The 23,542-nt window shown below is 48.9% G+C and overlaps 4 protein-coding genes across 4 annotated transcripts; 2 read left to right on the plus strand and 2 right to left on the minus strand.

Annotated features, from left to right (window-relative positions):
* Positions 1-944: 944 nt before the first annotated feature.
* Positions 945-1,145, minus strand: LACBIDRAFT_304405 (uncharacterized protein; the record flags this gene model as incomplete). Its single annotated transcript, XM_001884798.1, has 2 exons — positions 945-1,009; positions 1,061-1,145. 2 exons carry the CDS (start codon positions 1,143-1,145, stop codon positions 945-947), a joined length of 150 nt encoding a protein of 49 aa, XP_001884833.1.
* Positions 1,146-2,233: 1,088 nt separating this feature from the next.
* LACBIDRAFT_330518 (uncharacterized protein) lies at positions 2,234-4,497 on the plus strand (the record flags this gene model as incomplete). Its single annotated transcript, XM_001884718.1, has 6 exons — positions 2,234-2,426; positions 2,697-2,805; positions 2,883-2,962; positions 3,013-3,236; positions 3,658-3,876; positions 3,967-4,497. The coding sequence occupies 6 exons, from the start codon at positions 2,234-2,236 to the stop codon at positions 4,495-4,497; spliced, it is 1,356 nt and encodes a 451-aa protein (XP_001884753.1).
* A 7,637-nt stretch (positions 4,498-12,134) lies between these two features.
* On the minus strand, positions 12,135-18,136 carry LACBIDRAFT_330521 (uncharacterized protein; the record flags this gene model as incomplete). Its single annotated transcript, XM_001884799.1, has 15 exons — positions 12,135-12,352; positions 12,490-12,688; positions 12,740-13,027; positions 13,082-13,161; positions 13,262-13,484; positions 13,533-13,789; positions 13,843-14,678; positions 14,728-14,842; positions 14,938-15,582; positions 15,616-15,732; positions 15,864-16,098; positions 16,140-16,273; positions 16,355-16,436; positions 16,598-17,510; positions 17,799-18,136. The coding sequence occupies 15 exons, from the start codon at positions 18,134-18,136 to the stop codon at positions 12,135-12,137; spliced, it is 4,680 nt and encodes a 1,559-aa protein (XP_001884834.1).
* A 1,147-nt stretch (positions 18,137-19,283) lies between these two features.
* LACBIDRAFT_330522 (uncharacterized protein) lies at positions 19,284-21,406 on the plus strand (the record flags this gene model as incomplete). The annotated part of the gene is made up of 3 exons (XM_001884719.1): positions 19,284-19,564; positions 19,758-19,864; positions 19,917-21,406. 3 exons carry the CDS (start codon positions 19,284-19,286, stop codon positions 21,404-21,406), a joined length of 1,878 nt encoding a protein of 625 aa, XP_001884754.1.
* Between the last annotated feature and the right edge of the window lie 2,136 nt (positions 21,407-23,542).

Below are 23,542 nucleotides of genomic sequence, written 5' to 3' on the forward strand. Positions count from 1 at the left end.
CCCAAAACGCTCCGACAAACCGTTTATGAAACCGTCAACTCTTCGTGGAGGTACGTCTATTTGTACTTTCATGTTTTTGCACTTCTGCTAAACTCTGCCCAAGACCTTCCTGTGCCTCGATTTCCCTGAATGTAGGCTTGTTTGGATAGTGCTTCACGTCCCGAAAATGCTCCAAAAAACCGTTTGCGAATCTGTCAACCCCTTGTGGAGGTACTTCTATTTGTACTTTCATGTTTTTTTGACTTATAATAAACTATGACCAGGACCTTCTTGTGGCTCAATTCCCTTCAGTGTAAACTCGTTTCGATACTACTACACATCCCAAAAATGCTCCAACAAGCCATCTACGAATCCGTCATCCCTTCATGGAGGTATGTCTGTTTGTATTTTCATGTTTTTGCACTTATGGTGAACTCTGCCCATGACCTTCCTATGGCTCAATTTCTTTCAATGTGGACTCATTTGGACACTACTTCACATCTCAAAAATGCTCCAACAAACCACTTATGAATCTGTTGACCCTTTGTGGAGGTACATCTGTTTGTAATTTCGTGTTTTTTGAACTTATGCTAAACTCTGCCCAAGACCTTCCTGTGGCTCAATTCCCTTCAGTGTAGACTCATTTTGATACTACTACATGTGTGCAAGTAGTAGAGTAGCAGTGAGTACCCTTCACACCTTTAACACCAGTCTGTTCGATGGCAGCACCCCCTACATATTCCCCTTTGTTATTTTTAGTTGGTACATGCATTCCTGGTCATATCCTCAGGTTTGCCCAGTATTATGCCTTGGACAATATACAACTCTTTTACTACTTCAGGATTGAGGAGACGTTTTCTGAATTGTTGTTTAACAATTTATTGTATTACATTGTATTAATCTGCCTACCCTGCAAAGCACCATGAATTGATTACATTGTATTCTGCCTTCTGTAAACCAGTCACTCAATCCTTAGGATAGTTCAATGTGCAGGCGTATATGACAGTGCTGTCCATGAGGCGAAGAAGCCCTGTGATAAAATGTTAAAAACAACAGTGTTGATCCACTTGCATTTGCTTACCATGTTGAGCCATTGTGGCGTCTTCCCATGCAGCTTTGTATTTTAATGCTGCAGGATCATGTCTACCATGTACATGAGGATGCATTTGATGTTAATGGTGTTATGCACCAGGGGATGGGTGGCAACTTTGTATAGGTAGTGGAAGCATTCATTCCAGTGTTCATTGTAGATGAGACATCTGCCACCAACCACAAATCACTACTTGACTTCTGGTCCATTGGTCTAATGAACATTTCCTGAAAGGAAATATAGCAATAAAAATAGAAGACAAATCAGAAACAAATGGGGGGCAATGTGCACTATTGATGACAATGTTACATAGCATATTTTCAACTGAGGTTATTTGCACTTTTTGAGTTAAAAATAGCAATAAGAAATTGAGGGAATGTTACTGCTTGTGCAATATTGGGGAGCATGGTCAGAGTCCAGGAGAACTTTCCATATGTAGTAATCTACTTGAAATTAACTATAAAAGACTGGAAAAATTTAGAGAAAAATGGAGGATAATACTGGTTGTTGCTTTCAATGTATATGTAGGTACTCTCTGTAGGTAAATGGAAATATACACTTTATCCAATGTAAAATAGCAATACTATATATATATAGTTAATGGGTATAAATCTGATGGGCTTTCAGGAGGTGGTCACATGACTAGTTTCCTGAATAATCAAAAATGTGAATGTTGTGGTGCTGCATTGTAGCTTCCTGAATATAAAAAGGACTCGTATCTGCCATGCTTGCAATGGCCCTCTTGCACAAGTGCAGTATTTGGACCACGTGTTGCTATCTGCATTGTTTCCTTCAAGTTTTGACCTATTAGCATAGAAATGCTCTCACAGAAGTACTTTTCATGGCATATTGAGACAAGAGCAAGAAAATGCCAGCTAATAGAATTTTATTCGCACTTCTTCCCCATGTTATGGGCACATTTACTAGCTCAGGTACATCGTCAAATTGGCTTACACATTAATAAAATGGCATGAGCCGCGTGACTTTGACCCCTTTGACCTTTATTGACTGACTGGTCAATTATTGACTGACCCATTGACTTGACCCTGTCTGTTGACCAGGTCAAAGGGGTCAAGTCAACACTGTTAATATCCATGTTTTCATTCAAGTTCACCCGTTTCAAAAAATGTCAGAATTGGAATGTTTGGCGGTGTATGTGGCGAAATGTTTGGCGGAATGTTTGGCGGCTACATCGGTCCTGCATCACTGGTTAGGAAGACAAGACATCCACCCACTACTTACCCTCGACATCCACCCACTACTTACCCTCGACGACCTCCCACAAGCACCCTGGCACACATGGACGACGACAGCAACAACCCAGGATTGCCATGTCACAAAACTAGTGCATGGCCATGTGGGTAGTGGAGACGACGTGGCAGATGTGCCACATCGCCTAGACAGTGACAACGCATGCCGTCTTTGCTGTCCAAGTCGTTCAGGCAAGTGCCTACCAATGTTTCCCATGCCCCTCTCACTCCAGATGCAGAGGCCACGTTGCTGTCAGCAACCTGGCAACATACGAACGATGCGGCATGACGAAAACACGATGCCACAGCACGACAACAACACGGAACGAGCCCACATGCCCACGAACAACACAAGCGACAGTGCCGCGCATGAACAGCAGCCCACCCACCCACGAATGACGTCCACCGCCGGCGAAAGAGCCCTACAAATGACGAGCGCCCAGGACACGACGACCCGCCCATGAATGCAAACGACCACCCACAAACGTGAGCGGACATGGGCCCAGGTGAGCTCCCCCTGGCATTTCTCTTTATTTTCTAATTATTAACTACTCCATCTCTAGCAACCTGTCAAAACGACCACAAAGAGCAGGCGTGAAAGGGCATGTTGAGGATAGCCACAATGAGAGGGTGGGTATGCAAGGTGCGCCCGCAAACTCTCCCCTTCTTTCCACCGACCGACCATCACAACAGCACCACGACCCAAGAACCCACCATGTATCATTCCCCACAACGTCGACTTCCACCAACGGACCTTGCCTCGCAGACCAACCCTGCCTATGCTGTCAAAATCCTGGGGTGAAGTTGCCATTCCCCTGATCTTCCGATCCTCGCAAGGATGCACGGCAGTGTCAATTGACACTCGCACTGCCCTTGCGAGGTTCATTGGTCATTTATGGAGGCATACCCTCCCGCAGGTTGGGGTACCCCTGGGATTTTATAAATCCGCTACCTGTACCCGCAAAAACCCACACCCGTGGATGCGGGTACAAGTTCTGACAGGTATGGGTACAACCCTGGGAATACCCCGGGGTTAGCCATGACAATCCCTACGAAAATGTCATAAGAACACTAAGGGAGATCTCTTGGAGATCTCTTGAAGCACGGCATGACCTCTGAGCTGCTCAACTAGGTCAATAAGGAGCATGGTGAAGCGTGCAATGCGACGCGACACGATGCAGAACTAATATTTGAACATCACGTGTCGAATGTCACATTTCCGGCCATACAGATCACCACACAGATCGCCACACATGATCGCCATACTTTCCAATGCTGACATGCCCTCACCCGTTTAGGACTGAAATGTCACCAAAATGTCACCTCATGTGACGTTAGCGAGGTATGGCTGTCCGCTACCTTATGAGAATGCAGACCCTTCCCAAATACATTGCGCACCATGTCAGAAGCGTGAAAAATGCACAACCTGCCGCAAGCTCAAGAAAAGAAAACATTTCAGAAAAGGAGACCATATTCAATTATACAAAACATGCAACAGCTGTCGCGATAGAGCCATGGTACGTGTGGACAGAAAACGTACACAAGCCGAAATTCAGGGTGAGTATATGCGCATATTCTTGACATCCACGAAATGATGTTGTCGCCGTAAACCAAGGAGAACATTATTGCACGTATGGTAAACATCAGGTTTCTGTTGAAGACTGTATGGCGGAAAATGGAACTCTGCGAGCAACTTGCCGTGCATGTCTGACACTGAGGCGTGAGCGGCGTGTTGAGCTGGAGCGCGCTGCGATGGGAGACCTCGAACATGAACAAGAGGCTGCTGCCTTACTTCAAGGCGATGCCGAAGGTGTTGCAACAACGAATGCAGACGAATTTGATGCTGTCTTTGGCGATGGTGCCGATCTTATGAACCTTGACCTTCCTGACAACAAGGCATTGACTGAGCGAGAATCTGCCCTCCTAAGAAACCTCAAGAAAGAATTAGACAAAATCAAATTCGAAACATGCGATCACTGTCTTGAAGAAGGTTTCGGGATGAATGTAGAAGATGGAATGTGTTCAAGTTGTCGACGTGATAAGGCTGATCCGGTGCGAAAGTGGTCGGCAGCGAATAATGTGCAGCCCGGTCTGCCATTTTCAATATTTCCAGTCAACTACTCGTCTAATTTCTCGAATAGCACAAGACGTACCTGCATGTTTGAAAGGCCTGACTGACATGGAAGATATGGTGATCACTCGAGTCAAGTCCTATATGCAGGTCCGTTGGACGAAAGGACGTCAATTATGCTATCAAGACCACATAATCAACTTCCGCCAAGATATCACTGAGATTGCAACTCACTTACCTCGGTTGCCAGAGGAGATTGACCTGGTGATCATTCGCAAAGAAGACGTTGATCTAAGTCGACATGTTGACTTTACGGTGCGCCGAGAAAAAGTGAAGGATACCCTCAGCTTATTAGCCTAGCTTCTGTGAATTTTGAATACAAAATCGCGAATGATCCAGACTACGCAGATTTGGTCATCGATGAAGGTGCCCTGCTGCAGCTCCCAGTAAACAGTTCTGTCGCCCATCGTATCCCTACTTGTCGTGAGGGTAGGCAAGATGGTGGTGCTATACCTGTCGGACCAGACACCGCCACAGCTGCCAACAACGAAGAAGAAGAAAATGAAAATGCCCAGTTTGTTGGTGGAGTCATTGACCTTGGAAATCAAGAACGTCCTGAAGTCGAACAGCTGCGACAAGGTGCTGCACAAGCAATGAGGCTGCGTGTTGTATACAGGCAGACTGAATCCTCGAACAGGCGCTGAGTCTCAGGGCTGAGGTTCCTGCCTGATCATGAGTCAAGGAGCCGCCATTCTTCCTGGTTCAGACCACCACGGGATGCATGGGAGAGCATGTTGCGAAAATTGATCTGGTCAGGAGAGTCTCACCTTGTCTGTGAATGACCTGTAGTCGAAAGCTCCGGGTGAACAGGCGGTATAACGCACTACCATCTCGGCTGAGGGATCCATTTTCAGAAGCTGCAGATGATGGCAGAGAGTACAAAGGTGTATCTCCGACGGGCGGGAGTTGTGCGAAGTCACCGACAAGAGCAACATTTAGACCTCCAAACGGCAAGTTTGCATTCTTGGGAAAGAGTTGTCGACAACGAGAATTAATTTGTGCCAAAGTACGCAGGCCAAGCATAGCGATCAAGTATGTTTTGCCACAGCCCGCTGTTCCATCAATGTTGAACAACATCTGAGGTGGTTCCTCGTCCACCAGGATTCTTGCATACCCCTCCATGTACTGATCGAAGATTACCCGTTGCTCTCCCTCAAGGGTATCAAGGTCGATTAAGGGTACGTCATCTTTTTGCTGTTCACGTTTTTGTTCGTCAATCCATGAAGACAGCAGATTCACATCATTCCATCTTTCTCGGGAAGCGTCGATATCCCAACCATCGTCAATAGGTCGACGGCCGATGTCATCTGTGCCGTATAATGGTATATCTGCGGTAGGGCGAAGTCTTGCCCATGCTTGCCAGTCTGCCTCTTCGAGGTCAGCTAGCTCTGCATTCAGAAGCTCATCTTCGTCTTCTTCTTCGTCGTTCCCTTCACGGTTTTCTTCCTCCCAGCAACGGAGGGTATCTTTTGGGTGTCCATGTCCACGAACGCGACATTGGGCATATATCTCCGACCACAGCTGATCCTCGTTATCACGAAGAGCCTTGAGATCTCGAAAAGGGTGGTGAAGGAGAACTTTTGTTCAGCAAAAGTCTTCGTACCTATCATCCTCTGGGTTTGGGGAAAACCGCGGGTAGACGCGCAAAACAGTGTCAGTTGTTTCCCGTCTTTTTCTCCATTCTGATTTTGTCCACGTATACTTGGTCAGGACGTCGTGTATTGACAGAGCCTCCATTTCAGGAGGACGTTTCATGTAGCGTTGGATCCAGGATTCGCCTGTGACTGGTTGATCCTCTCCGCCTTCTGCAAGTGCGATTTCGGCGTCGTCTCCGTCATTTGCCCCAAGTTCGCGGAATCCACCCTCTGGGCCAATATAGAGTGTTTGAAATGTGACTGAAGTGCGAACAAGGGGAATTCCAAGCAAAAGGTGAGCGGTCTCTTGTGCTGAATATGCCCTTTCTCCAAGCATCTTGTTCAACATCTTATGGCAGGCTGATTGGGCAGTTCCATCCTCCTCCATTGAATTTGCAATGCTGGCCAACAGTTCAGGGAATGCAGGCACTTGTTTTTCAGCTTTCGAGGCATACTTTGCAATGTAATTGATGGCAGCATCTTTACTGAGGACCGGCTTTAGGTCAATGTTTGCGCGCCACCCGAGGATCATAGCAGGGTTGTATGGGTTCATGAGTCGGTCATTCCTGCGTGGTTCAAACCGAACACGGCCTTTACTGTCTACTCCCACTTGAGCCTCTTGTCGCAATGGCATCGGGTAATCGAAACAGCAAAGAACCTGAGGTTCTTCGTGCCCAGGAACTTTTCGTTTGACAAGGCAATATCCAGGCATGCATTTCGTATGTCTTTCAGTCCAGTTCAAAAGATCCGCTAACTCTTGCTTTGTGTTTTGTAGGGTGTCTCGTTCTAGGCTGCATGGGTGTTTGCCAATCAGCAGCATGTTGTCGTCTTCTCGCGGAAAAGGGCTCGAGGCGGTAACAAGTCTATTCCAGTATTCAGTGAATTGACGCATCTTGACTGCCTGATCTTCAGATATTATAGCATCCAGACGTGTCAAGACCTCCCAGTCAATCTCATCAGCTTTCGGCCCATCCTTCAACCAGATAAAGCCATGTATGTGGCCACTTCCCCTTTCTTGCCACTCATAGTGATACCAAAAGTGACGGATGCCCAGTAGCGGCGACAGAAAATGTTTGAAATAAACCTGCAGCCGCTGGTCAAGATATGCTGCGGCAATGTGGGGCTTTTTATTCAATGCAAGACGCCTTCTCTGTCGAGCAACTTTAGGATCGCTGGTGGGGTCTTTGGTTTGTGGCATGTGTCGATGCAGGTCAGGCCATTGCAAGTCAGCCGCACTCAGGGTCCAGAAGATGTCTGGTGTACCCTTTTTCTGGATAAAATCCAACAGTTCATTGTGGCGGGCAGACCAATAGGCCCATGTCCCTCGTAAATTTGCACCATAGCGAACCATTTGGTTGGCGATATGTTGATCGCCTTCGGCCAACATCGTCTGGATGTCCGCAGCAGTGAGCCATGCTGCGTCATGTTGCTGCTTAACAAAGATTTTCGATTGACTTCTTGTTCTAGCTCGTTGTAGGGTATTGAACGCAAACCACGGGAACCTTTTGTGTTGCGCAAATCGTCCACCTCGAAAGCGAAGCAAATGAGCAAAATAGTCTCCGAGATCGACCTTTCGTAATCGGCTCTGGTAGAAGTCACCAGCACCATCCGGGAATAGAGTAGGGAAGGCCATGGTCATGTAGCCAGGTGTTGATTCCGAGAGTGGTGTCGGATCCAAATTGGGTGCGTTGACCTTTCAGGTGTTATTTTGTTTGAAGTATGTACCTTTCTCGACACTTACAATACTTTGTTCATAGTGTGTTCCTGATGTTCATGACCTCAATATCAAAGAATTACAAGCCCTCAATCAGCCGTGTGCTAGTATCGTTGCAAGACACGATGGTGGCCCGGCAGCTGCGAAGGCTGCCGCTGATCAAGGGGGTGGCGGAACGTGGATTTTGCATATACAGTCCCAAAAAGAATTAGGGCACCTTCGACGTACCCCCCTCCCCTTTACCCCCCCCAAAAAGGAAATTTTCCAAGTTACTATGTTGAAAACATAACTTTGCCAAGTTCCTATGTTAAAAACATCTTACATTTTTGAGTTTCTACATGCGACGACGCTTCACTCCCATATCCATACAAGTCTAACACATGCAAGACTTCACTCCACGGCTAGCCTTGCCTTTTTATCTGGTTTGTTGTCCCTCTGGGTGATGCTGCTGCGGAGAATCGTGCGCGTATACCCGCCTGAGGCTGTACTTCCACAACAAGAAGAATTTGGTAGAGTTAGTAGACTCACGCCGCAGAGGAAGAAAAAAACATACGCAGGGCATTCAAGCGCTATACACATACATGCGAGCACGGGGTCTCCCTTCCAGCTTCCCATACTACCGAGCTTGTTGTACATTGGGGTGGCGAACAGCGGGACGCCGACCACAGGGTGCGCAAACATGATACGGCTGCCAGAGCTGAGAAGCCCGAATGGATTGTGAGCCTTTACTAGTAGCGCTTTACTATCACTTGTGGGAACTTTGCAAAGGCATCAACTTTGCAAATACCGTTTCATTGACAATTGTCGAGATAGCTAGGATACATAGACTAGATGTATGACTACCTGAAGTGTAGTTTTATAAAAATATGTCCTTTGTAGAAGCAACTCGGGGCAGAATACTGTCAATGAAACGGATTTGCAAAGTTGATGCTCTTGCAAAGTTCCCACAAGTGATAGTAACGTTTAACCTCAGCCTGAAAGGGCCCGGACACAGGGTAGTGCGTACAGAATGCAGCGTGAACAAGGCATCCAGGCATTACAAAAAAATTTGTCTTGGCTCTCAGTTGTAGATTAGCTATTTGCTGTACATCTGAACGCTCCGACTTCTTTGTGAGCGTTATTTGGGCTAATCGGAAGGACTTTACACAGTAGGTCCCAAAAAAAATTTCGACCCCCAGGCGGATCCCCCCCCCTAACCCTATATGCGGGATCCACGTTCCGCCACCCCCTTGCCGCTGATGAAGCAGGAGGTCTTCAAAATCATATACTTTTGGCAAAAGGCGCAAAAGTGATGATCACACGTAACATCTGGCAAACACAAGGTGTGCTTTCATATGATCTTGAGCTCTTCTTCTGTCTTCAGATGAGTGAACCGTAAACTTCTCGGTGTTACAGGTCTGGTCAATGCGACAACCGGCATCGTTGAAGATGTGGTGTGGCCGACTGGATCAACGTGTTCTGAACTGCCTCTTGCTGTGCTTGTTTCTTGCAAAAGCTATAAAGGGCCGACATTGTGGCATACTGAGCCACGCTCAAACTTCCCTAACGGTGTTCCAATTATTCCCGTTACTCCATTGAAGACAACCTTCGAGATAAACGGTAAAATTATGTCTCGGACTCAATTACCTCTTCGACTAGCTTGGGCAGTCACCGTTCATAAATCTCAAGGCCTAACCCTCAACAGGATCAGACTTGGTTTAGGAAAGAGAGAATTTTCGACTGGTCTGACCTTCATAGTGTTATCTCGTGTCAAGACTCTCAGTGACATTATGCTTGTTGACCAGGTAGATTACTCTAGAGTACGGAAACTGGGCGGGAAACATATGCAACATGAGTCGTTTCGATGATCATGCACGTAGGTACTCATGATTATATGATACCATGTAGATAGTAAATTCTAATGTAGCCTTACAAGTACCTCTGAAAACTCTGATGTACAATTGCCAGGTGACTCGGATGGCGAAGCGAGCGCCCCCGCAGAGTGCGGATACGTGATTGTAAAAATCACATTGCATGGTAGGCTCGGTGGCGGAAAAAATATTTGTGATGTGTGAGATGGAATTAGCCACTAGAACGGCTGGTACAACTTACTTACTTAGCCGCCCATGCTATGAGTGAGTTGTAACCATCAAATCCATTATAAGTAACTGCCAGCGAAGGGAGAGCAACAATGAAAGAATATGGGTAAAATAGGAGAACAAAGACGGAGAAAGAAGTACAGCGATGAGACCAAAGTAGAGGTACATAGAGGACGTTTGGGTTGCATTTGAGCGACGCTCATGCCATTCCACATATATCAGTCACTACGTCACGTACCAAACGTAGTAGCCGGACGTGACAATCACTCGTAATGAACGGGCCAACCGGTCCCGGCCGGACTTTCCAAAACATCCCTTTACCAACGGACCAGCCGGATGCTTATAAATGGCTTGCGGGACGGCGTCTCTTCCCGCGGCAGCTACCTACGGCAGCCTTCTGGGTGTCCCGTCGGCACCACACCAATAGTACCTAGAAACCTACTTTCACGTTGTAGCTAATTGTATACTTCCACCTCAAATCTACTTGCTTTACCCCACAGCCGCTGGTCAGCAAAGCATGCCCGCTAAGGGTGGAACCAGCAGGTGTTTACATGAGGCCGCTCACTCGATCAAAGTCTTTGTGGGTGACCTTCACATATTACCACCATGGAACATGGGGTTCTTCAAATGACTCAGGAAATTGCACAGTACCTAACAACCAAATTTCAGGCAATACTCCGGCAAGATCACGACATGCATGTATCTTTTCCTACTCACTGGAGCCTCAACTTCCTCCATGAGGTTGACCAGATAGCTTTGCTCCTCGTTGAGGCCGTCCAAAATCAGGGTAGGATCTAAAGCCATCCCACTCCTCGTCAAAGTTTCTCATCGACCAATCTAGTGCAAACCTCCTGGGATGCTAGCCGTTATTGCGACAGCATTGGAACTGCCATGAATGGCACACAGCCAGCCGCAGAAGAAAAAATCACTTGAAGATTCCCTCCAATCTATGAGCCTCCAGTGCATGCGACAGAGCCTTTGGTGGTCACCGACAAGCACGGGAATGGGCTCGTTTGGTACCTGCCACATTTGATCACAAAACAGCGTCAAGTAAGTCAGTGCCGATGGCGCACATGCCGTCGGGGTTACGTGGAATGATGTCGTCGGGGCTGGGATGCGGGCATTGAACTGCTGTCGGCTCGGCACTTTATCGATGCCGCGGGGGCTAGGCGCGGGAGCGGGGGAGTTCAGCATGACTGACCAGGCCTGTTGCAGATCGCCATGTGGCAATCACTCTGGAGACTAGAAAGTGTACTCAAGATGGATAGTAAAACAACAAATTGGAGACTCAAGGCAAACAATTTTCGGAATCCCTCCTCTTGTCAACTTAAACCCGGGACTGTCAGTTTGTCTCCAGCATGGTTCCAGCAAGGCCATGAGGTTTGCTTTTAACCTTCATTGATTTTCATACTAAAACAGTATACAAACAGTCCTCTGAGTATAAGATGGAAGTAGGAGCTCAGATGAAGGCTGACACCGCCGGAGCACAATGGCAATTCAAGATGCAGGAATCAGCAGCTTTGATTGGTGCCATCCTGAGTATCATTCATCCTCAGTTATTTTGTCAAGGAATTGAAGCCTTCGGCATTCTGGCGGCACATGGTGTGGACTTTGTTGAGGATGAAGCACAGCTGAGGCAAGCACTGAATGTTTGGACATCCCCATTCAGTGCTCTCTCAGTCATAACCAACCGAGCCACTCCTTTACATCGTGACACAAAGGGACAAAATGAATGGTTTGATTTTCTGGTTGCCCTGGGGGAGGATGATTCCCTTGGAACTATGACTTTTCCAGGGTTGGGTGTAATTGTGGAATACAATCCCGGAACCATGATTGCAATCACAGGTAAGGCTGTCAGACATGGTGCGGAGTTCCAAGGTGGGGAGAGAGCATGCATCTCATACTACATGAGGAATACGGTGCATGACCGGCTGGGCATACCAGCGGGGACATGGATGAACTTAAAGATATACAAAGAACAGGAACAGAAGGAAGCAGATGATGTTTTGAAATATAACTAGAAGAGATGTCATTTACCAGATATGCATGTACAGACTTTTCACTAGAATATAAGTCCTGCCTCAGTACAATCACTTGTGCAAGGGGGTAGAAAACTTGCCTAAGCAGCGTCGCTGTCAAAGGCTGAACCTTGACCATCAGAGCCTTCACTCATTTCATAGTCAGGATCTTCTGCAGAATCTGAGCCTGAAGCGTCCCAATCAAGATCTGCAGATGACACCGGAGATGGGGGGGCTAAATCAACAACCATACCATCCAAGGGAGAGGGTCCCCGCGGTGCATGCGGCGGTTGCAGCGGAGTCCCCCACGGCACTCCAAGTGGAGAAAGCCTCCGCGGCACGGTGTACCCAGGGGACCGCGGTGGCCCCTCGGACAGAGTAGATCCCCGTGGTGCGATTGATGGAAGCAATGGCTCCAACGATGGACTGGAGGTTTCTCCTACCGCAGATAGTGGAACCTGGGGTGTTGATGGTGGAGGAAAAGCTTCGCCGTGAGGTAGCAAGTAAGGCAAAAATTTGTTTTTTGGTGGGTCATTGCTCAGCCATGGGCGGGGTGGGATAGGCAAGTCTGCCGGAATGTCAAGGCTCAGATCACCCTGGTGCACCTTTTCCAACAAGGCTTCCAAAGTTCCTATGCGCCAACGAGCTGCCTTCCTTGCATCCCTCCAGTTTGCCATAACTACCTCAATTCTAATGAGAGCACTCTGTAGACACTTGAAGGCGCGTGCCGCGGATGCACTGATATCTTGAGGAATCGGTCCTAAGGGACGTGATTGTGAATCAATACTGAGAGGCTAAAAAAGGGTGCATTAGATAGAAGTTGAATGAGAGTATGGAAACCAAACCTGATCAACCAATTGTAGCCAAGCATCAAAGGCCTTCATCTCTTCCTTGGAGTAAGGTTTGGGAAGGCAGGGGTTCTCTTCGGTGTTCCACCAATCTGCGTGGTAGGATGAAACGATGCGGCTGGGGTCGTCGGGATATGTGGTATTGGGGAGGAGGTCCAGGGGTGGCAGTATAGCGAACTCTTTGTCTTGGACATGAGTTGCGTGCATGAAAGAACTTACCCAAGCAGGGATTTTGACAACACTACCATCAGCAACATGATAGCCGATGGCCAATGCCAGTCTTTCCTGCATATAAAACAACAGATGAACATATTCACTGTCAAAGACAGTGGAACTTACACCCTCTGCACGGAGACCCTTTGTCCACCACATGTGTTTCTCAGGGGATTCTGTCCAAGAGTCTTCCTTGTCTTCAAAAGCTTGCCAAGCAGCTTTGCAACGCGAGGAGAAATAATAAATGAGCCATTGTCCTTGCAAGAGAGATGGCGGCATGGTAGTTCAAAGGTCGCAACTGATAACCAATGTTTCTAATCTGATCGAGAGCAATATGGTCATGTGATCCACACATGGCGGTGACGGTTATTACGACGGTTACAACGCCGCGGGGAAACAATTGGAAGAATGCCGCGACAGGCGCCGCGGTACAGCGCGGTGATGCCAGTGCCGACGGCGTGATAAAATTGGTGCCGACGGTGTGATAACGGCGGAGTGTCATCCCGCCCGATGTACACTGCTGGCCACACTAATAGGACCAATAATCATTGAAATACATTCATACTAGAGGGATTACTTGATAATGAAAGTTTGCAATGGAAAATCGTTTGTTGGCATCTTCAGCAAGCCTCATCCAGATATCCATCTGCCCCTCAGCGTAACAGACATGGCCATCCTTCCCTTCACCCCTAGCTAATTCCCTCCATCCTGCCCATTTCCTCGTCTGGAATAAAAAATATCTCGTAACCCATTCCATCTCGTGTGATGTTATATTAAATTCTTCTCTCCAACGATGATATCGTGCCCGCACACGAAGCCAGTTCACCCTGTGAACTGAAATAGTTTCATATTGGAATTCAAGCTGGACCATGAATGTTAGGACCCACATTCAACCATTCTGGAATTATCTTCCATGTTGCCAGAAAGGTCAGAGCCCCAGAACCAAGCAGGCCGCATGTTACGTTGCCCGGGAGCATTGGGATCTGCAATGGCAGTGTTAGCTTGCATGTCCTTCACCTCCAATGGTTTGTAAAGAGTCCCAATGGTTCTGTCAGGGTCCCCTAATTTCTCCAATGCTCTCACCGCATGGGCATAAAGCAATCTGTGATGATGAAGCACTCTCCCAACAGATTGTATCCCCGCCCAGGCTCTTGTTTTCTTCACCTTGCTTTTCTTGATCTTTCGGAGTTTCTTCGAATACTCAAACGAGAGATTCGCAATCGACACCCGAACACCCTGCAGAGCATCATTGGCCTGACCTTGTCGGAGTTGATACTCTTTCCATAGGAGTGATTCCAACTGTCTGGAATGCAGCATCGCAGCTCCGAAAGTAGATGGCAATGGAATTTTGACATGTTCAACGGCTTCAGTGGCTGACCGAGTGGCAGCAAAGGCACGACTGGCCTTAGCCAGAGCAATCTGTTCCAAGGTAAGTTGGCCCGTCGGGCATCCCGCGGCAAAGGTAGCCGTCGGGCCTGTGCCAGTATTATCGGTAGGGAGTGGATCATCGATTTGGAGCATGTCATCCATGTCAAACTCTTCAACAAGAAGGGTGACATTCTCAGAGAGAGACTGTTGAATATTTTGACCGATGAAATTCCATGCCGTCCTGTTGAACGTATCCACACGGGACCTTAGCCTCTCCCGTTTCTTGGCAATCTCAAGCTTTTGAGCGGTGGTCGGGTGTGAGCCAAGCCTTCGGATGAAGCAACGAAGATCAATCCTTTGAGGAGGTATTAGTGCTGCGTCATGTTCCTGAATAGAGAACTAACTGTGATTCTTCAATTTTGAGCCCTGTAGCTATCCACGACGTTTGTCCAGTTTCCCCTGTTGCAGCAGCTTCCTGCTCCATAAGGTCCAATTGGACATCTGCGGTTGACTTGGGAGCTGATGAACAATTATTTAGCCAAGATCAATGAGAATATCCCAGGGATAAGTTGCAGAGCACCCGCGGCAGCAGCCCCCATGGGAATACATTGCACCGTCGGCGACACCTGTATCCCCGTCGGGCCTATCGCCGGCGGCAGACAGCAAGATAGCCGCGGGACCCTCCAGAAAACGGAATGGAAAAATGGAGGACTTGCCTTCATAATTTGCTGGTTTGGCTGGTTCCATGATATCCATAGCTTTCAGATTACCTCTTTCCCGTTGTTTTTTGGCATGCCTAATGTCCTCAGTCCACTTTACAACATCTGAAGGCAAAGCAGAGTGATTCAATTGCTCAAAGTACTCCTGGCTGTCCACCAAACCCACGACAGACTTCTTGTACTTTGAAATAACAGAAGAAACAATGTTGACCATTTTATTCCAGTTGCTGTAATTCATATGGTTGTCAAGAACTTCTGATCTGTGGGCCAAAGTGGAGGTCCGAGTACTCCGGGAAATGTCATTAAGTTGGGACCACAGAGATTCCAGGATCTCGCCGTCAACCATCCCAGCACCTGGAATGAAGGAGGTGGCAAACCTGAAGAGGCATTCATCCCGATGACCATGGACGTGGAAGAGACCGATTGCAGCAAACAGCTGCAACTTTTCCGGAAAAGAGAGGAAGGGGTTCTCAGAAATTCTCTTCCAGAGGTGGACATGGTATTGACACATCACATCATATATCACCATTACCTTTCCACCTGCATCCAAGTTCATTGTTTTCAGTGCCTCACACAATGCATAGTCAATGTTCATTTGATGTTCGCCCTTTTGAAAATCAACCACACTTCCCAGAATGAAGGCACCGGATCTGGCACATGCAAAAGCAGCAATGCCAGTCACATCACAACCTGCATGATTTTGACTTGCATTGTTGACCGCCTGATGGTTGGTACAAGTCGACTTCGGCTGGCAAAAAAAATGAGCGATCTAAATGCAAGTGTATGGGCAGTAATTTCTGCCCGCGGCTGGCAAAGCCCACCGAATGAGCCCGCGGCAGGGAAATGCTCCGCTGGAGCTGGCCGACGGCAGGCGCAGCCCGCGGTAGATTGAGGCACCCAGCACTGCCCGACGGCAGCGCTAGTTCCACCTGATGTCTGCCCGCGGCAAGCATGCGAGGTGCTCTGCCGCAACTGGCCGACGGCAAGCATAGCCCGCGGTAGACTAAGGCACTGGCCGACGGCAACGGAAGTTCCATTTGCCCACCTCAGGCGGGGCTATTGCAAATGGGCCGCGGGAATGGGGGGAACGTACTTACTTGGGGTATTGCCATTGGGTGGGCAAGGTAGCTTTTGTATCGTGTCTGGTTGGTCATCATCCCCTCACCACTGGTCAATGGGACATCATCCAGTGGATTTTTCTGCTTCAGGTGATCAGCCGAGAAATTTCCATCTACACATATGAACCTAGTAAAAACATCTCTGATAAAAACTTCACTTCAGTAATCTCAAAGCCCCTGAGTGAACAACATACTGATCTGGTTCCTCTTTCCAGTTGTCTGGTAAGTTGGTTCCAGGTTGGGGACAGGAAGCACAGCCATATGCCATTTCTCCAGCTTTAGGTATGCGGTCTTCATGTCCAAATCCAAATGACTTTCGAAGCTCCATGTTCCTCCATTGGCGGCTGACCCGCAGCAATTCTCGGTATCTGTCCTTGAAACAATGTGGAAAAGAGGGTATGAACAGGGTTCAGCTTGAGTCTCCACGTGCAACTCACTGGCACTGATTTGGGAAATGTAGGGCATGTTAACCGTCGAAGTTTCAGAAAATATTGGTAACAGGAACTTTTGCAACACAAGTTAGTCATACGGAAATCATCCAAAACTCGGAATGTGAAGACGGTCCTGATGGAGGTGAAGCTGCTGGGAAAGAGCCTTTCCTGTAACAACTGCTCATCCCTTGGTCGTGAAGAAGGGCACATGCAATAGTGAATGGGAAGATGATGAAGGCCATTGGTGTCAACAACTGTTATGAAAGGATTACCAAGCGGATCTTCGCCAACAGGCTGAGGGGGGGTATCGAAGCCTTTCATTCTTTCATAATACTCATTTGTGGCATGGTCGGTAACATTCTCAGCATCATCATCATGAAGGTCTTGTTCGGAACTTTCTGACTCCACATTGTCGATGTCTTCAGAGTCATAACCTTCATCAACATCTCCTTCTCCCTTGTCATCACCAAATAGCTCCAGGGCAGCCTTGCCCAATCGGGTATTGAGGTCTGGAATGTTGGTACCTCCACCACCACCGTACTGAGTGTCCACATTCTTACCTCCGACGGTGACGCTTTCCAAGGCATTTTCCGCCGGGGAAGCGACTGGTCCCGCGGCTGCGTTACCTCCCGCGGGGGTCTCGATTGGTCCCGCGGCCATCGATGTCCTTGCCACGGGGCTATTGTCTGACCCGACGGTAAGAGGATCCAGGATTGTTTCCACGCCGCGGGCGGGGGCTTCAGTGGAATTGGTCTCCCCGGCGGCGGTGGCTCCACCTCCCGCGGGGCCAACAATCCTAGAAATCCACTGTTGGTCTTGCCTGGAATTCTCTTCCATTTCAGATTCTGCCAATCGTGGGCAAGGATTACCACCATGGCACAGATTGAAAATCAATCCAGTTTCCCAGAGAGCACTGGTCCTGAAAAATTTCCCATTCCAACACTGTATCCTGTGGGTATGAAGTCTCTTGTGCCCAACCCGGCAGCATCCGCAGCAGAGGAGAGGTTGTGAGGAGCAATCAAGACAACGAAAATACCCCCGTTGTTGGTTACATTCAGCACAAATCATCAACGATGGTGGTGCTTCTGTTTCCAGCATGACATGGATGTGACGATCCCGAAGGGCCTTCCAGTCTCTAAGATAGTCATTCTGTGTCTGCAGTAATTGGAGTATGGTTGCAGGAGAATCAAAGGGAGATCTGGCCTACCTTTCCCGATGTCCTTTGATGCAGGGGGATGACTGTGGCATCTTGGTCATACCCTTCACCAAGATTGTTGATCTCTTGGGCAGGAGTTGGGAGGGTGGCAGCTGCAGGAGTTGTCGTAGGGAGGTCTGCCTCCATGCGATGGTATTTGACCTTTTGAACTTGCCCCCGGGCTGTTTTACGAATGGATGTCTCCACCCGAAGGGGTTCGTCCAGCATATCAATGGGAATCTTGAAGCGACGCATGTTGTGATTGAAGCAAGGGAGTGGCCAATTTCCTGACATTCAGTGGTCCCGCGGCGATGTGGCTGTCCAGCGGCACCTGACACGGGCAACCTCATGTTGTCAATGTGCCCCCGGTATTCTGAATCCTTCTCCAATACACACCGGAGGTTTTCCGTTCTGTTATACAATACCTTTAATCATCGTTATTACCTCACCGGATGTAACAGCAATGTCGCAGGCTTTGGGGGGAGCTATCGGGATGGTACTCCCCACCTTTCCACAGTCCTATCCGTCGCCAGTTGTCTGGTGGGTCTAACAGTGTGTAAATTACTGTAGACCTGCCAGTCAGTAATAGAAATAAATTTTAGTATGCCCAGCACACACTTTCAAGGGAGGGAGGGCTGAAATAATGGTTATGGTAGGACGGTGATCCACAAACATTTCAACACCTGCTAAATCCCTCCCATACTACTTCATACACATCATCTTAGCTCATAACAAGCATCAATGGATACTCCTTTTCTGTGTGAATGAAATGGGGCTTGTCCGGGCACATGTTCTTATAGAGGAAAAAAAAAAGAAGCGTGATTTGTAGTTGAAACCAAGATAGAATGAAGGTTTCATAAAGGATATCGTCATTAGATGCTGTTTTTTTAGTTTCGATTGGAAAACATACCTTTTTCGGTTCATTCTTGCAAGAGAATCATCAGAGTGAGGCATAGATTCGCATGGTCTATGTAGCGTGCGTCAGGAAGGAGAATTGGCTGAGTGCGTCGTTGGGCGTCGGCATGCATGGTCTGTGCACAGTCACCGACTGGTCCCTGAATCCTTCGCATCACCTTGATTCGGCAACGGTGGTAGGCACCACGGCAGTGTGCCTTACAGGTGTCCGGTAAATTTATTGGATGGGCCTCGTTGTCCCCTGCCTTGTCAAGTCATTGTCTCCATTCTTGTACTCCCAATTGTGCATGAATGGTGTCCCCCCCTGGGCGTCCACCCAATGTACCACAGACACAACCCTGTCGTGCTCAGGCAGCCTTTTCACAAGCAGAAGAGACCATTTTGAGAGAGTTCCTTGACGAGTTTAGAAACAAGAAGAAAGAGCAGAGGAAAGAGTTGCTCATGTACAAGATTTATAGGCTCATAAAGGCCGCTGGTCCAGAGTTGACCCCGGAAGAGTGGCGAGACAGGAAAAAGGCAAGTACTGTCCCTCGGTCCCTCAATCTGGTAATCAGGTTACATTGTGTTGTAGAAAGTTAAGGAATGGTACTACAACCATGGACGACGTCCTCATGTGAACCGGTACCGATACATCAAGCCTATTTCCTGGAATATGTGGTGGCTCATCTTAAACAAGAAGAAGTGTACTTGAAGGTTAGAGAGCTGGCAGGCGGTTCGCCACCAGGATCGAAAGCTTTCCTGTCCAAGTATCAGACTGGTTTGAAGTACATTGTTGAGGGGTTGCCTCCAACGGAGAAGAGAGTATATGAGGCAATGGCCAAAGAGTGGAGTGAAGAGGCCCCGCCGGCGGATGTCCAGAGAAAGTGAGTGACCGACGGAGCTCTTCATCCTGCGGGAAGTCCTCATGTCAAAATGCAGGCTATGGAAACGGCATGGGGCATCAATGTTGAAAGAGATGGATAGGGTTAAGAGCCATCATCTCAGACTCATGAGTTGGGGAATGGAAACCTATTTCGATGAGAAGGGACATGCTCGGTACATTTGGAATGACCACAGTGACGAGTTTGGTGTCCCCGACAGCGCCCAAAAATTTGAGGTGATGTTCAAGGAACAGGTGCTCGAGATATCAAAGGCATGGATCACTTACTGTAAACATATCAAAGGTATGATACGATGACTACCTATCATACAAGCAAAATTAATTTGTCACTGTAGACTTGATGGCGAATGTCCCTGCTGAGAACGGAACGGTCATCCAGGACTGCGGCAAAAAGAAAATATGTTTGCAGCTGGAAGGAGATTTGCCTATTCTCCCTCCTCCACCAGTGGGTGGTCACGAACACGCTGAAACACTACAGGCTATGATTAGGGAATTTATCACCATCCACTACCAGCTTGCCTGTGGCAAAAAGACTCCGACCCCTTGGACTTCTCTTGCCACTCATCAGTTGATCTTGTGGGACACACAGATGTGGCCTGCTCGTGTGATGGTCCGGGATCCAAGTAAAATTGTTCTCAACGACTGCCGAAAAATTGTACAGTTATGGAGAGAAAGACAGTCTGAAGGTGGGGCCAAAGATACATTCAAGTTCAAATTTTATCCAGTGGGGGATGGAATACAACCTGCCATTTATAATACCCAGTTCGAGACTTTGCCAACTTCCGCGGTGATTGACACCCCGACGGTCCCTCCAGCACTTCCCAGTCCCACACCATCGGAGGGGGCATCGACACCCACGGCACGGGAATGCCCGACGGCCTCTCAACCAGTTTCCTATCCCATGCCGTCAGAGGAATCCACCCCCGCGGCGAGCAGACGTCCTCCGACGGTGGACATGCCAAGTTCCCACACTTCACTGCCAGATACATTTTTTCAAGGAAGAATTACCCCCATGGGGCCTCCTGTCCCATCCATTCCAACCCCAGCCATTACCCCAGAGCCACAGACAGCTCCGTCGGATAGGGCCTTCACGCCCGCGGCAGAAGAATCTCCAACAATGCAAACTACACCGACACAGGTTCTGCCATCCATTCCCACCCCAGGCATTACCCCTGAGCCTCGGTCTGCTCCGACAAACACCCTAGTTAGTGGTCCCCAAGTGTTGACCGCCCAGGCAATAGGGAGAAACCGTGGGGGTGACAAAGAGGTGGAATCTGACCCCACCACCAATAAAAGAACTATGACCCATGAACCCGAGAGCGATCCCTCTACAGATGAGGATGGTGGAAGACGTCGGATACAGGCTCGCTTGCAAAAAGCTTTGGAAGCCCAATCGCCTGAGAGAGGGCCAGAGGACAACCATGAGGATCTGCCGCCAAGAGTTGGAAGAAAGAAAACAAAAAGTATCTCTGGCAAGAAGAAAACGAAAACTAGGAAAACATCCAGTTTACCGAATCAAGACAACCACTCAACCAACAACGATGACAACCCGGCAGAAGAGCACCAACTGCCCTGCCGGAAGAAAAAGCCAACCCGACCAATCAGCCCACACTTGCCGTCGGATAGCACTCCCATCGGTGGGGTAGCGCCGCGGGGAAGAAAAGCCAAAAAGACACCAGCGACACAGGAAGACTTTAGTCCCTCACCCTCTGGAAGTGATGAAGATGCACCAGAAGAACCAAGATATAGGAAACGAGGGGGCAACGCCCGGTGGTCAAAAGAACGGCTAATATCAATCCAACACCTACAGTTCCTCCTGCTGTAAGACGAAAACAACGTCCGCGGCCAATCAAAAAGGGTCCCGCGGCATCGACTGACAATGATCAGAATGGAGGAAATGACCAACAACGTGATGATGAAGACGCAATGTTTACTGTGAACCGACGATCGGGTAGGCCGCCAAAGCCAAAATATAACCTGGCACCCCCAGCACAATTAAGGCTGGAAAAAGAACGTGAAAGAAGACTTAGATAATTTCATAGACAGGTATATGGATTCTGAACACGATGTTCAATTCAATGCATCCAACAATGGAGATATTTTCTTCAACACAGAACATCATGCTTATTTCAATGAAACAAACAATTGACATGGAAAGGGCATTATTTTTTGCAAGGTAACAAGATATATGTATGTTACATGAATGAGTGGGTAGGTACAGGAGCATAAGATGGGGGGAGGTGAGGGTGAGAAAAATGGCAAGAAGACGAGACAGTCCATTCACCCTTGCACGAACTCAAGCAGTCTGTTGGTCTTCAACAGGGGCAGGGTCTGCAGTCCTGCCGCGGGGTACCCGACGTTTTGGAGGGGCACGTTTCTTGGTGGGAGCCTTCTTCTTTTTCTTCTCCACAGGACCTGTTTCTTCATCTTTGTTGTGCTTTCTCTTGGTCCCCACAGCAGCTTCATCCTCTTCTGAAAGTGGAGACATGGGCTCCTCCTCGCCGTCAGGCATTGCTGTTGAGGCACCCATGGGCACGATAAGACCGCGGGGGTTTGGACGACCGCTGCGGGGGAGGATGGGGTCCTCGCCATCGGGGGCATCAGGACCGTTGCACACACCTTGTGGGCCGTCGGTGGGGTCCTGAGTGTCGCCGACGGGGGGGATCACAGTCTGGTTGCTGTCGCCGCGGGGCTGACCGACGGGGGACACACCTCGTTGGCCGTCGGCCGCGTTCTCTGTGTCGCCGACGGGGGAGATCCCAGTTTTGTTGCTGTCGCCGCGGGGGGAGCTGCCAGCGTCGCCGTCGGGGACTACACCACTCTTGCCGCTGCTGATGAGGGGCAGGATGGAAGATGACTCTTGAGGGGCGGATGCTGCTGACGTCCCATTATCAGTCCCCTGTCCATGGTCGGGTTGATCAACCTCCATCCTAATACCCTGGGCAGTGACCTCCACCCGTTCAAGTTCTTCTACCCCTGGGATGTTGCTGGTTTGACCAGCCTGTGAATTTTCGATGAGGGTTGGGGAACGGGAACCCTTCGCTATGGTCTCCAGGTGTTTGGCCGCGGGCAGGTGGTGCTGGATGAGCTTGGAAATTCGATTCCAGTCGTCCTGCATTTTCTGAAGAATGGCAAGGGGTGGATCCCCCCCCCGCGGCGAGTGACAAGTGGCCGTCGGTGTCCAGACTGCCGGAGTTTGACAAGGGCTCTTCGGCAATTACGTCCTGTAGGCCCTGTGGAACCCCCTGCAAAGCCTTCAGCATGTCTTCCATCATCTCATGCATAGAATTTCCCAGCACCGCAAGTGCCTCCATTACCGAGCAGGTCTTCAGCTCGACATATGCTGTGGTCGTTTTCTGATGTTGTCGAATCTTCCGAACTTCATGCTTCATCCGATCTTCAGCATCCTCAATGGCTTTCCTGAGCTCTGCCTGGCCGTCGACTACCTTCAAAGCCAGTTCTTGACATGTCTTCTCTAGGTCGGCCATCTGAGTCTTGACCTTTGACTGGTCGTCATCTATCATCATATTCAGTCAAGGTATTACCAACGGTGAAAATCAACTTACCGTCGGGCACCCTGGCACCGCCCGCGGCACGAGCTGTACCCCCTGCGCCTGCGGCACGACTGGTACCGCCCACGCCCGCGGCACAACTTGACCTCTTGGGCTTGGAGGCAGGACGAACCTCAGGCTTGATTTTCACCTTCTTCGCCTTTCCCCCAGTCTTCTTGTTTCCTGAGTAGAAGGGATTCTGTATGATCGTTCGATATCGAGCCTGGCCCTTTCCAAAACAACGCTTTTTCCCTGCCTTGCACTCTCCACATGCTCCCGCTCCGGCTTTCTCCCGCTCCTGCCCATATGTCTGGCCCAGGGGATTGGGCTTGCTGCCCCCAAAGAAACATTTCCTCCTGGCGTGGCGGCAATGGCTGCAACCTTCCTTATAGAGGTCGACAAGAACGTAC

This window comes from Laccaria bicolor, genomic scaffold (assembly GCF_000143565.1).
Source record: "Laccaria bicolor S238N-H82 LACBIscaffold_27 genomic scaffold, whole genome shotgun sequence".
Lineage (NCBI taxonomy): Eukaryota > Fungi > Basidiomycota > Agaricomycetes > Agaricales > Hydnangiaceae > Laccaria > Laccaria bicolor.